The 14,804-nt window shown below is 45.6% G+C and overlaps 1 protein-coding gene across 12 annotated transcripts in view; it reads right to left on the reverse strand.

Annotated features, from left to right (window-relative positions):
- FGGY (FGGY carbohydrate kinase domain containing) overlaps window positions 1-14,804 on the reverse strand; it is a 425,441-nt gene that overhangs the window by 88,770 nt on the left and 321,867 nt on the right. For 11 of the 12 annotated variants that reach the window (XM_060624862.3, XM_078451860.2, XM_078451859.2 and 8 more), the window contains 2 exons: window positions 10,323-10,397; window positions 4,733-4,853 (listed from right to left, as the gene is read on the reverse strand). In XM_060624862.3, the coding sequence (XP_060480845.2) occupies window positions 4,733-4,853; window positions 10,323-10,397 (196 nt within the window). The remainder of the gene's footprint in view (window positions 1-4,732; window positions 4,854-10,322; window positions 10,398-14,804) is intronic. The other variant, XM_078451858.2, reaches the window with a different exon arrangement.

Raw genomic sequence — 14,804 nt, forward strand, 5'->3', positions numbered from 1 at the left:
GACTTTTTCAAAGACTGCATGTGTCCTCCTATCCTTTCTGGGAAGATCTCCTTCACACAGTCACCCCGAGGCTCCCACTGCCTCCTAACTCTTCTTCCTACTCCCAGGCTCAGTCAGCTGCCCGGCCACCTGGCACAGAGGGTCAGGGAAGAGAACGCCCTCACACAGCTAGGGGCTCAGGAATGCCAGCCCCCAGACTGTAGGGCCAGCACCTGAGGCTCCGCTGACAGGCATCGGGGGTGGGTCCCTTGGAAAAGCTCAGAGTCCACTCCACTAGCCCTGGGTCCTTCCCCAAGTGACATAAATATGTAGCCTCGGTTTCCCGGTGTGTGAAAGGGGGACAATAGTAAGACGTGCTGTGCAGGTCTGCAGTGAGGCTTGACGAAAGAAGGCACACATGGGGCTCAGCACATGTCTAGTGTCTTAAGCCCCTGAGAACGGTGGCTGCCGCTGTTAGAATGAAGCAGGAAGGTGAGCCAAGGCCCTCTACACACACTCACTTGCACAGCGGGGAAGGGACAGACAGGTGCCCATCAGCCAACTACAGGGGAAGGACAGACACTGGGCCACACAGAAGGGCTGTGTGGGCCCAGTCAGGAGAGCGCTGCATGCCTTTGTAGCAGCTGGGACCACCCTCATAGACATGGCTCTTCTTAGAAGATAGCAAGCACCTGTAAATGCCATTGACCTTCCAGCCCCTCCTTACCCTGTCAAAAGCCTCACTAGTTCTGAGCAGGGAGTAGGCACCTGCAGTCCCTTCCCCTGGGGAACCGGACACCAGAGCGAATCTGGTGGATCCCCCACTAGCTCTCCGGTTGTGCCCTAAGGACTCTGGAGCCAGACCACGAGCGTTTGAAATTTGGCTTGCTCGCTGATTTACCTGTGTGATCCTAGGCAAGTTCCTGGACCTCTTTGTGTCTCGGTTACCCCATCTGCAAAATGGGGATAAAATTCTACCTCCCTCCAGGGCTGCTGCGAGGATTGAAAGTACTATTGTGAGTGAGGCACTTAAAACAGTGCTTGGCTCAGAGAAAACACTACATTAGCATTAGCTGTTAGGATTCTTAATATTTACCCTTATCTCTAAAGACTTCCTCCTCATCCCTGTCACCTGGATGATACCAACTCACTGCTTCCACTTCCCTTCAGGTCAATCCCACCTCGTCCCTTTCCACCTCCCACCTGCTATGGGTCCTGGGACACCGGCCTGTGCAGACCATATCCATGGCTCCCTTGTCCTCATGGCTGAAACCTTGACTAAACTGTAGTCGGGCAGCCTCTTCAGAGCCCCTCAGACTCAGGATGGCTATGCCCCTGCCTGCCCCTTGCAAGCTTCGGGGTGGTAAGACTGTGGGCAGCCCCAGGGGACCGCCTGGTCATCGGGGTTTCCCTACACCCTGCCCACACCTCTGTAACAGACCCTTTGTTTGATTTTACTCCAAACTTTGTGCGTCATCTGTTCCCTGCCTGGACCTGACTCATACCGACACCAGCATCCTCTGGGTCCTTGCTGTCCTCTATGGACACTGCTCAAAGCACCAAGAGCACTTTTTTTTGGTTTGTAATGACCCTTCTGGCAGGACCTTATCGTTTTTCTTTGCATCCCCCTGCCAAGCTCAGTGCTTGGTACGCTTGTGTGCTCAGAGAAGGCTCCAGAGTGAATTAAACGGAAGGACAAATTATTAAAATAATGAGTAAGAAAGAGGGAAATCCCTGCTGAAACGGCCAGGGATTAAAAAAAAAAAAAACAAAAAACAAAATTCAGAGAAGGAACATTCAGTCCCAAGTCAATGGAGGAAACCTACAATTACTTAGGACACACCAAGTATTTCTTGAAACCACAGTTAAACTAACTGCCAGACGTACAGGGAGATTCTTTCTCCTCATGTAGAGGACATTTTCCCAAGTTGGCAAAGCCCCATTCTCTCTGCATGCACGGGGAAGCCTGCTCGTCACATGGCAAAGATTTGCTTACAAATTATTAAACTGCGCTTTTAAAATTTTTTTCTAACACACCTCCTTCTTTTTGGCGAGGGGCTGCTTTAAGGGAAGAAGTGAGTTAACATTTATGGAACACTGACTTCCAGTCATGGACCTTGGTGCTCATGAACTCACGAGCATGTACCCCTTCAGCACAATCTATCAGGAGGAAATAGCGTTATCTCTTTCGGAAGAGGAAAACAAGGCTCAGAGAGGTAAGGCAGCTTCCCCAAAGTCACAGAGATGACCCCACGCTCTTTCCATGACTCTACACTATCTCCAAAGAATCTTCTAATCCCGCTGGGTTTTTGACAGGTAGTCCTGAGACTCATGCACCAGGTCTATGGTCCTCCCGAAGCCTCTGTTTGCAGGAAAATCGGAACTACAATGTTTCGAGGCATCCAAAACTCTACCTCTATACCCACTGGTGTGCACCTGCCTTTTACAGGACCCAACGCGAATGTGTTCTTTTCTGTGAGTGCTGGGTGAAGGAGGGGAGAAGGAAACTCTGCCTGGAATGGGAACTATTTTATCTGATGCATTAATGAGTTGAGCAGAACCCAAAGCATTTAAAGGCAGATGCACTTTGCCATCACTCGTCAGTCACAGCTTCCCGACGCAGAGGAATTCCAGCCAAAGAAAAGGTCCCTTTGTCTGGAAGTGTAACTGGTCCACGGCCAGAGACAAAGGGTCCAGTTTCAATCGGAATCCAAATAACGATTAACAGCCTTTTCATTCAATAGCCTGAAGAACTGTTTCCAAAGCAGAACTTTCTGTGAAGCTGCTACCCGCCCCTGCTTCTGAGTCAGCTCAGGGACATAAGGCCTGGAAGAGGACCCACTTTCATTAAGGCTGGAGCCGCAGTGCCTGGTCAGGACCCGGGTCACTCAAACTGCCCTGCTCTTGGGGCATTGTCACAGGTGACACGTTAGCCAGTGCAGATCTTATCTCCCCTCCTGCACAGAGGTAGGAAGGCTTCATGGCAATTAGAAGGCTGGAAATTGGAAAGTCACTCGAAGATTACATTTTAAGTCTGAATCTTATCTGACTAGCTAGCTGACTTTTAGATAAAATGTGGTTATCGGTTTTCTCCTAGGGAAAACTACAAGGTAATTTGGGCTCCTTTTTTAGGTCTTTCCTCTTTCAGCCTCAGCACGGCCCACGTCCCTAGGTTATGGACACTTTCAAGGAAGAGTAATTAACACATTGGCACAAACTACTCAGGAAAGCCAAGAAACCTGGGTGAGCAGCACAGCGTAGGGGACGCTTAGCCTAGGCACACCCAGGTCACAGTCCTAGTTCTGTCCCTCCCCTCCTACTAATGTTTGACTTTGGACAGTCAATTTAATTGACCCTCCTAGCCTCAGTTTCTTTGTCTGTAAGATGGGGCACCGATTGCTACCTTTTGGCAGTTTATGAAGTTAAACATATACAGAGTGATTCTAGCAACACACAGTGGGAGCTTGGTTAATGGTAGTAATTTCTATACTTATTACCCTGATACATTTCCCCTTAGACTATGTGCTTTTTTATACTGTCCTCTGGCTTATGCGTCAGTCTATTTATCTCTAAGATGGGGATGAAGAATTTATTTAGTTTGATCTCCCGAAGTGCAGGGGTTGACTACGCCCCTGACATTTGGTAAAGCTCTCATCCGCAGAAATCTGTATCTTCTGGAGGGGGCAAGAGTGATATGAAGCAGTGTCAAGGGCAGGGACCTTGATTCACCCAGGTGTCAGAGGTAAGGAATCCAGGTGACGGGGGAGGGACAGCAAGAGATCATGATGAAGGGAGGCTACTGAAGGATGGACTCCTATCACGCTGGAGCTGGAGCTGTAGGCAGGGTCCAATCCCCTCTATTTCCCTTCCCTTTCTCTGCTTTGGTGCCTGGCCATCCTGGGGTGGGGGGATGCCCATCTCCAGGAGACACCAGGGGAGAAGGGACAAGAGGCATGACAGCACCAGTTCCAGAGGGACAGCAGTCCAGGGAAGGCTCTGTGATACAAGCAAGCCTCCTGCCAACGGGGTCCCTTTCTTGAACGCTGAGGGATCAGCAGCGGGGATCCTGCTCTGCTGTGTTCCTATCACAAAGGGACCAGCCCATGCTTCTGGATTTTCCTGATATGTGTCATAAGCTATGAAAGAATCACAGGATCTTGGGGTCTCAGGGCTCAAATTCCCATCTGCAGCCAGACCCCAGTTCCCACAGAGCAGCTGGGCTCAGAATTCTTTCTTCAAGACAGCTTCCCCATCACTTCCTCCAGAGCGCTTGCCCTGCCCGGTCCCAGGTCCAAACCAGGGTGAGGTGTCCTACTATGTTTCCGTGACACTCGGTGCTTTTCTCACTCTCAGCTCTTGCCACACAATATGTGCACAGTGGTTTGTCCTTTTCAATAGACTCTGAGCTCTCTGGGGGCAGGAATCCTGTCTTACCCATCTCTGCATCTTCAATATTCCCCACAAGGGTGCATCAGAAGAGGTGCTCATACTGTTCCGTAAAGGCTTAAATTATGTCCTAGCCCTTGCCGACCCCTGTCATTTCTCCGGATCATTCACAGAGAAGTCACTTTCTCCATCATGGCTACAGACACTTCACAGTGATCTTAAGAAACAAGAATACATTTTAACCTAACTACGCAAAATAATTTGGCACATCACTTGTACCCTGCTATCTCTAACCCTGTCCGGTTCTTAGCCGGGCATATTTGCTGCCAAGCCCAAAGTGACCTCCTCTGTTCCTCCTCAGACTTACCTGTAATGTCTGCATGCATCTGCACAAAAAGGGGATTCTTGCTCAGGCCTCCACACAGGAAAAGAGTGCTGAGAGAGTGCCCTGCCGCCTCCAGGGCCTCTATGATGAGGCGGGTCCCAAACTTAAAGGGAAAAAGCAGAAGAAAGCATCAGGAGAGCAGCAGCACAAAGAAAAGCTCTGGAACATTTACTAAGTGTCCACCCAGCGCCAGACAGACACCACACTGAGAGCTTTACATGCCCTGTCTCGGAGCGCTGAGACGCCGGGAGACTGTGTCGCTTCTGATCACACGGCGAATGAAGTCACAGAGTGGGAATTCCAATGGGGGCCTGATTCCCAAACCTGCTTAATTACTATACCATTCGCTTCCATCAGTAGTTACACGACATTGACAAAAACAGCTGATGGTGCTACCACAGTCCACCGGAACCCACACGTCATGGGTGTTTGCTGTGGCCCCCGATGCTCTAGCAGAAACGAAGCATGGAGTGACTGGCTGGTGGTCTGTGGGTCAGGCTTCCTTCCCTGGATAGGAACTGAAGAGGTTGGTGCTTTGGAAAAGGACACCAATAAAATCAGCAGCAGAAACATGAGAAGAGAGCTCTAGCTGCATGAAGATGAGAGTAAGACTTCAGGCTGGCAAAGGGCTGACCTGTCCTTTATTCTCACTGGAAGCCAGGCAGCGGTTCTCCAATGACAGTTCTGGAGCCCACGGCCTGGGACGAGGTGGGAATCCCGTGCTCTGGTTTGTTCATGGCTTCACAGTGCTTCATTTCAGCCCTCATGTGCTAGGATCTCCCCAAAATGTGTTATGCTCCTCATCTTGCTAAGTTTACTAAACTCAGTACAAATCGCTGATGCTTGAGAAAAGGACAGTGCTGTGGGGTCATCAGGGTGAATGCCAACATACGATTCTTTAGTTTTAACTAGGATACATGAAGAGCTAAAAATCAGTTTATTTAGAGGTTCAAAAACTGGAAGTTCATGAGTCATCATTTATTTGGGGTCAGGATTCAAAACAAAAAGGTGGAGTGTGACATGACTTTGTGAGGCAGCCACATGGCAATGGTTGAGAAAGTGGCTCTGGAGGGAAATGAGAGAGGAATGGTTTTTTGATGGTGAGAGAGAGCCCTCGAGATGTTTAGAGAGCGATTAACTCTGAGGGATGACACAGTCCCAGGTGTGGACAAGGGGGTGAGTTGACGAAGCAGAAGGAGGAGAAGGTCAGGGAACGTAAGAAGGTCAAGGATCTAGGAGGCCACAGATGGGACAGCCACCAAGAAGGCAGGGTTAGGGCTGGAGAGAAAACTGTGAGGTGGTATCCTGCATGTTGCTGGGAAGCTGGTACCCAAGTGTGTAGAGAAGAAGAAGGCAGTTTAGCATGAGGGCATGCCCTATCAGAGGAATAACCAAAGTAAAGGAAGAGGGTTTGGGAAGTGGCCAGGATGTCCCTCTGACCCCCAGGGGTGGGATGCAGGGCGAGGGAAGCCTCTTTTGACAAGGCAGTCTGGAGAGCTGTCTTCCCTGTGTCTGGCGGTGTCTCTGGGAGAGGGAGTGGCTAGAAGGGGGGTGGGGCATGGGGCATGAAATCCTGAATGCTGTGTAGTAAATTAGGAGAGACGGGGGCAGTTCAGGAGCAAAAGCTCAGCAGTTCCAGCCCAGGGGCCCTCAGCTCTTCGTGAATCTGGCAAGAATATGGATTAGGTGAAACTTGGGCCTCCAAAAATAATCCACAGATGTAGTGTGTTAAAAAAAAATTAAAACATGTTGTACTGTATAAGGCCAGATTCTGCTTATTGCATGTGGCTGATTACCCCCAGATGTTCTTTCTTAAGCTTTTGGGGGGTCATGAACCCTCTTGAGAATATGATAAAACCTACTGACCTTTCCAGAAAAAAAGCCACTTACAAAATAGTATTATGAATGATTTTAGAAGGTCGACAGATGCCCTTACGTCCACCATGGATCATTTGGTGTCTGTGGATTCCAGGACACTCTAGTCTAATCAAGGGGCATGAGCCTGTAGTAGTTAAGAACATGGCTTTTGAATTCAAGAAACCTAGGTTGGGGTTAAGACATTTCACCTACCTCTTGAATCAAACTGTATGGAACCTAAGACTCAATTCCCATTTTTTAAAAAGGAATAGTAACATCACATTCATTTATCTTAAAACTCTACAAATTGTCAGAAATGTTAACACGCAAGTAACATTTTTTTTATTATGGTCTTAGATTCGATGAAATACAGTAATACTTATTTGCAAGGTTGCTGCTATAGACAGCGTATGCACAACTCACACAAGGGTGTCGGGTACATGGCAGGTGTTTGGACACGAGTGCTATCTTGGTTATTAGCTATACTCGAGGTGCTCTGCTACGCATTTTGATGTCGTCTCCAATCTTATGACAAACTCAAAAACTGCACCTTGTTATCCCCATGTAGGAGTTCTATGACTTGCCTGAGGGTCTGTGTTGGGGGAGGACAGCTTCCCCCCAACATGCATGAAACTACCATGCAAAATTGGTATGTCTGATACTTCTGAAACCAGAGAAGTGTGGTTCCTGTGATTAGCGGGCCAGAGCCGAGGGTAACACAAAGCACATTCCCTTGGGAAAAGGCAAGAAAGTATCTGCACAAGAGGCACTCCCTTGGGAGGGGCTGTGACAGCCTTGCCTCTCCCCCATGTGGCATTGTTGGCTGGAATTTCCCACTCAGTCAGTAACAGGGCATTCCCTTCGGGTGTCCCAGGCTCCACTCTGTGAAATGTCCCACCCTCCTTAAATGCCCTGCCACGGGGCTTTGTGCTAAAATGATTTTGTGCTCACCTTTCTGGAAAAAATGTTTTCACAGAGAAATTTAAATTAAAATCAGGCTAGTCCACTGGGAATGTACAGAACCAAATGCAAATCGAGAGACTTCAAATGCAAATAGTACTTTTTAAGGGTCTATTCTGAAAAGAAAACTATAGATGAACAGGCTATGGATAAACTGGTTGTTTGACAAGTCTTTCAATTCAGTGTGATCAAGAGAGAATTTTACTTCATGGAGAGTTTCGCACAGTCCCAAGTTAACTTCATTACAATATCGCTTTCATTCTATTCCTACAAAATACCAACCACATCTATTCACAACATATAGATGCTAGGGCAATATTCAGAGCTAATGAAACAAAAAAACCATTTTTTTCCCCAAGTTGAACATCATGGGAAAATATCTGTTATCAGAATACTTCTTTGAAATGCACATTTCTGCCTGAAAGATCGGCATACTGTCTTACCTTTGCAAAACAGACTGAACTACTCACAATTCAGTTGACCCTACAATGAAACCTTATTAAAAAAAAAAAAAAAAAAAAAAGGTCTTAAATTTCCTTCCCTTTGCGGTATTATAAAGGTCATTAAGGCGATGGACAGAATAAATATGATAGCTTTTAATACATGTACAACCCACTGAATACAAGATTGATTTTCCAACTGTGTGGTATTTGGGAAAATGTAGCTGGCTGGCTCCACCCAGCCCGCATTATACTTAACCTCATTTACACGGAAGGGGGGGTGCCTCTGTGAGGCGATCCTGGCCAAAATAACAAAGTTTGCTAAGATGTGTAAAATAAAAACTGGCCATAGAAATGCCTGGAAGCTTATTTCCTCCATGTAGCATTTACAAGCATATCAAAAAGCAAATGCAGGTTGGGAGAGTGGAAAGAGCAGAAGATCGGGAGCGAGACAGACACTTCTCAGGCTCCACATGTGACTCTACTGAGCACTAGCTTTCTGACCTCGCAAAGTGCTTTTTCCTGTCTGTGAAATGAGGACAAGCTTGCCTACTTACAGGGTAGCTGTCCTAGGCCACAGGTGGGTGGGTGGTACTCTGGTGCCTGGCACAGCTAGTGGGTGTCGAGGAAAGGCAATGGTCATTATCATCACGTGATGGTGCCCCTGGGTCTGCCTCTCGGCATGTACTCAGAGGACGAGCAACACACAGCTCAGATTTTCCGTTTCAACGTGGTCATTTTATTCCACTCAAAGACTTTCATGCAATGGCACTGTTGGATCAGAAAACCAAAGTTCCTCAATACTCCATATAGCTACTTTTATTTTAGAAAGCCGGGGCCACCAATCCCAGCTCTGCTACTCGGTAAGCTACATGAAACTGAGCAAGTTAAGTGGTCTTGCTTAAGTGTAGGTTTCAAACCTGCGGAATGGGGATTCTAAGACCTAGTTCATTAGGTTGAGTCACATGATGTTTGTAAATATTTAGCACAGTGCCTGGCACATAATACCCCAAAACTAAATTATTCATCATGATTATCATTATTACCATCAAATAGGATCACTAAATAACTGTCTTGACGACTGATGCCCATTATTCTCCTTCATATTCATTTTACTATTCACTCCCTCCATTTTGACAGGTACCAGAATTACCTGTTTTTGACCAAGGTCCCATAAGTAAGACCAGCTGATCGATGCCACTGAACTAGCCAAGCTATTAAATCAATGACAGTTGCTTCAGGAAGATAGTCAAACTGGCACATAAATAAACTAAAAGGACTGTTTCATCCAATCCAGTTGGCCTGGGGCATATAAGACTGTATGTTCTTAGTGGTTGGAAAGCTCTACTCTCTCATCATAGCTACATGGACAAATGGGGACATGAGAAAAGCACTTCTGTTAGTGATATGGATATATGGAAAAAATGTATGCAGTTCTATTATTTGAAGGAATAAGGTTATGGAAGTGGTATATGGAGAAACAAAATAACTGAGCGGCATATAAATATGTCCACATAACAGGAACCAGGAAACTTTCTGTGTGTCTCTGAAAAATAAATTTTGAATCAGAATTTACTGGCCTGATTTTTCCTTTCTGTTGGTCCAGGTTCTCTTACCAGAGTGGCTAAGCCTCGCTTGATTAGCTATAATTTTGGGGGTTCCTCCCAGCTCTGAAACTCAGAAAGCCATGACCCGCTCTCCAAAATGCACTTCCTAACATGATCACCTCTGGGAGAATAAGAGTCCTTAGAGAATGATGTTTGAGCCTTTAGGAGTTTGTTTTCACTTTGGATTCATCTTCAGCATAGGAGTTTCCAACACTTTAAATTCTCCCCTCCTCTCCTTAACCATCTGAACCTCTTGCTGAAGCTGCTAATGACCTAAAAACAAACACTTCCAAGTTCTAAGGCTGCTTACTATTTAGAGGAACCCTATAATGAATCCTTTTGCGAAGGGAACAATGTCATGTGTTTCATAAGTGTGCACATTCTTTAACATCAGCTTTCCTTAATGCAAGCATACATGGCATCTGCTTCTATTTAATTGAGTTTGGAAGACAAGTTACATACATAACAACTATGATGCTCAAAGGCTTGAGCTCCTTTCAGCTTTCAGCCATGTGAAGTGATTAGTGAAGCAGGTGAAGAACTTCATCAAGATTTCCTTCCTAAAAGACACACATCTCTTTTTGGCAAGCTCCCTTTTAATTAACAATCTCTGTCGCAAAAAGCACATGATGTATCTTGGAGGAGCATGCGGTCTAAAGTTTATTGATAGCCCTCGCTCTCTTTAAAAATGGCATTAAAGGGTCTTACAGCAATGGCTTGAACTGTGGCCAGGTAGAGAATGGCAAGATCATCGAGGTCCTGAGACAGTTTCAACCCGGTGACCTGGAGGGATGAAGAAAAGAAAAGAAAGAGATGGCCAAAAGGAGCTGCCATGGATAGAGATAGTTCCCATGAAACACGTTCAGATGTGTTTTCTTGCCCAAACAAGTTCATATGCAAATCCCCTTTTTGTGAGCTGAACGTGAAATGACTACCAAACTGTTTAATCTCCAGACCTGGGAAAAACTATCATTTCTTCTCTAAAAGAAAGTACCCTGCCTTGTATTAAACAAAAACAAAACAAATACCATACGGAAATTGTGTTTGATATTCCTTAGCATGGAATTAAGTCTTTCTTCTTCTTTAAAAAAAAATGTTCTTTTATTATAAACACCCATTTTCTTCGGCTTAGAGAAATCAACATGGAACAGTGGCATTCTAGTAAAAGATGATCTTATTCTGAGCTTGCTGTTGTCAGAATTCAGTGTAAAAGCATTGAGGGGGTACTCAGAGTAAAATAATATGTCTCCTATAAATGTTATACCTACTAGGGGATAATTTACAATCTGTGGTTTGCAAGGGAATCCCATTAAAGTCAATCGGAACCACATGCTTATATGGAGTATGTCAATTTCTGAGAGATTCCAGAACTGAACAGGATGCTAAATGTAGATGCCTTCAAGACTTGTTCAACAGTCCCTCCTTCACACTTCCCATTCATTAACATCTTCTCTTGGGATATTTCTAGAGGGTGAAAAACTGCGGGGTTCTTCAAGCCTACTCTGAAGTTTGTGGATATCGATACCAGAATTTGCTCTGTATTTTCACATTACAAAATTAATCAACGTAACATAGGTTTACTCAGAGCCTACGGTGTGTATGATCTTGAGTGCAATGAGGTGGCGACATTAAAAGAGGAGAGCTGAGCAGTCTCCCCAGGTCCTTTTCCTTCGTCTCTCCAGTCCCCTTTAATTACCCTCTCCAGACTGCCCTCTGAGCCAGGACTAAGGGGCCGTATTGACCTGTTGCAGGGCAGACTCCATTCTGTCACCAAAACCAGAGACCTGAGGGCACTCTCCCCTGACTTTTCCTTTCTTCTCGGATTTACACAGTCTCCCAAGTCGTGTCCATTTATCTCCCAAATCTTTCACGAGTCCATCCCTTCTCTTCATCCCGTTGCTCACTTCTTCAATCCAGGCCACCATTTTGTAAGTACTTGTGCTGACATACAAACCTGATCAGGTTGCTCCCTGTTACAAATTGTCCACTGACCTCATTTCGAGGCAGAGATGCCTATGCTGTTTTATGTGCTCCCTCTTTGGCTTGCCCCTGCTTACTTTTCTAGCATCTGTACATGTCCTTCCTCACTTAGTATTCTCTGCTCTAGCTATTCTGACTACTCACTGAAGTCTGTTGATGCAGGCATTATCGGATTCAAGTAGAGCTACCTGCTAATGGTTTCTCTTGCCAAACAATTGGGTGACCAGTTGAGAATTTGAGCTTTGATTTTAACACACGGGAACATGAAGATTTGAACGAGAGACTAGAGGGGAATTCTGGGTATGCATCTTCCCAAGCCAATAACCCGAGTGTGAAGGAACATCCCTTGTAAAGTTCCCCAGAGACCTAAACACATAGTAAAAACACTGGCAGTAAAGGAGAACATGAACACTGCTGATGTTATAGAAGTTCACTTCATAATGTGTGTAAGGAAATAACGTGCCCCAGGGAACACATACAATGGAAACCAGAACCTAGCTGTTCTGACAGACTACCTGTGATACTCACACAGTATCTCCAATGCCTAGCACTATGTCTGGCACATAGTAGGTACTAAATTACGATCTGCTGAATGTGTGAATTAATGACAATGACTTTTCCCTTTGTATACCACTGTCTTTCCTAACATCCTAGCCTTTTGTGTCTAATTACGCGATTACGGGAGGATAATATTTACCACCTCAGCTCCTCATATATTCATAGAGGGGAGGGCCATTTACTCCATGCCCCAAGAAAGAAGAGTGGAAGATCACTTCTAGTTGCTCATTCCAGGGTTTCACCCCACCCCACCCCACCCCACTTCACCGCCCAGACTCGACACTTAGCTTCCCTCATCACAGTGGCTTAGAGGAGATCATCGGGGTAAAAGAGCAGCCCATTGCTCATATGGAACCTTTGTGTGAATTAGAAAAAGGTGCCCCCTCCAGGCAGACTAAATGCAAAAGGCATCCCATTTGGGAGAATAAATTATAAAAAGGAGAAGAGTGGGCAGGATTTCAGCCCTGTCGTATGTCCCTGCAGCCAAATACCTCATGTCATAGACCAGCACTGTATCACATGATGATCCTGGATAAAGATCGCTCATCATGAATGGTCTCTCTTTTCTCTACTGGCCTGGCCTCAACAGCATCTGTGCAGCTTACCTACTGGGAAAGCCAACTGGGACAAGGCCTAGAGCGTCCTTCCAGAACCAGTCCAGGAGGCACGCTACCTCTGGCTCCTCTCTCTGGTCATCAATGTGAATGAAGCTGTGACCCTTTGTGTGACTGGGTTATGTGCATGCTTGGCAGACTCACATCTCCCCGTAGGTGGGTCCTGAAGACCAGATTTGGGTACAGTGTGATGGGGTGGGGAATAAATCTGACTTTGGATATGAGATACATTCTGCTATTAATTAACTAGGAACCCTATTGCTGTGTATGACATTTATAATGTAACTGGTTCTTATATCCTTCTTGATTAGCAAAAACCCGTAAGACAGGATGGATGCAATATCACCAGATTTCATTTTCTTTTTTCTTTTTTAGTTTTCTAGGTACACTCCACACCTGGTGTGTAGCCCAGTGTGGGCTTTAACTCACGACCCTGAGATCGAGACCTGAGCTGAGATCAAGAGCCGGACATTCAACCGATGGAGCCACCCAGGTTCCCCCAGATTTTATTTTCTTATCCTGCAGTAAATAATTGTAAGACTTTCCCCACAGTATTAATATTCAAGCAACAAAAGTATCATGGCCCCTTGTCTAAATGTCTAGTGCCCCCAGAGCTCAGAAATCATAGGGGAGAAGAGAGAAGATAGTTTCTTTTCTCCAGAAACTGAGAATGAGATCATGTAAATGAGCACTAAATTTAACTCCTAAGCTTGCTAGTAGCTCTGGCAAAAGGAACACCACACGGGTGACATAGCGTTTTCTTTTTATGATAAATAAAACATACCTGTATTTCAAGGAAGAAAACATTATTATTCTAAGGAAGAAGGTACTCAGCAACGAATGGGACTAAGCAAGCACAGCTCTCCCACTCCATCTCCAACATCACCAGGGCCAGGGAGTTGAAATGCGACTCAGTGAAAGACATTTCTCTCTAAAGAAGTTACTGTGGTCTGGGGCCCTGCTTGCTTGACATCTCATCTGATAAGCAGATGGAGACTCCAGAAGGGCCCGTCATCATGAATTCCATTTGATTTCTCTCTCAAATACTAGGGACTTCAACCATGCCTTGGCGAAAGTCAAATGGCTGTTGACCCTAAGGAGTGCCTGCTATGTGGACCACTCAGGAGGCTACAGAGGCCTGTCAGGGACCCAGCCTGGTAGGGAAGTGGCAGCAGTAGCCCAGGAATGCCAGGGACGTCCTGGGGGGAGGTGCAGCTTTATAACCAGTGAGAAAGCTGAGACGTGACAGATGAGCAGATATCCCTATCTGAGGGCTGAATCGTTCCATCAATAAGGGGAAGTAGGAAGAAAGCATAAGTGGAAGGAGTGTGTTTCTAGAAGATGTGCATGTGCCTATTTTGAATGTTTGGGCAAGACAGTGAAATGTGTGGGGAAGCCCCATGGGAGAGTTGCACTGGTAAGCACATTTTATTTATTTTGCCATTGTGTAACAAGGAGAACTGTAAGAGAAAACTTTTATAATTAATATTTAGAGATGTGTGAAAGCTGCATATGGTGGCTAAAGAGATGCAAACTACGGCTGATAACTTCAACATCCTAGATGATGGTTATAAAATGCTTATGTGGAATTTCTGAGCTTAGAAGACAAGTGTGGGTGAATGGAAAGAAGACAAGCTATGGAGGAAGACACCTGGGTTCGGATCTTGACATTTCCCCAGCTGGCTGCACAACGGAGTATTTGGTGACCTTTCTGAAGCCTATTCATGAAGTAGGAATAATGATACCTCAAGGCATTTTTGTGAAGATTAAAAATCATTTGCAAAGTATCTTACATTTTCAGGAAGCTATACTGAGTCTACAAGAGCTAAACCGTTGGGATGCCAATGACATGTAGCGTTGATTTTCTTTTTCTTTCTCTTACTAAATGTTTGTTCTCTTTATCTTAAACGCACGAAGGGTTCAATCCCATTCATTAATTGGAGTAGGGCAACAAAACATCTCCTTTAACATGGTATGGGTACCCCTAGGGTATTAATGAGGGGTACTGAAGACTAGTGCACAACCAGCGTGGGGAAGA

Source organism: Panthera onca, chromosome C1 (genome assembly GCF_046562875.1).
Source record: "Panthera onca isolate mPanOnc1 chromosome C1, mPanOnc1 haplotype 2, whole genome shotgun sequence".
NCBI classification, from domain to species: domain Eukaryota; kingdom Metazoa; phylum Chordata; class Mammalia; order Carnivora; family Felidae; genus Panthera; species Panthera onca.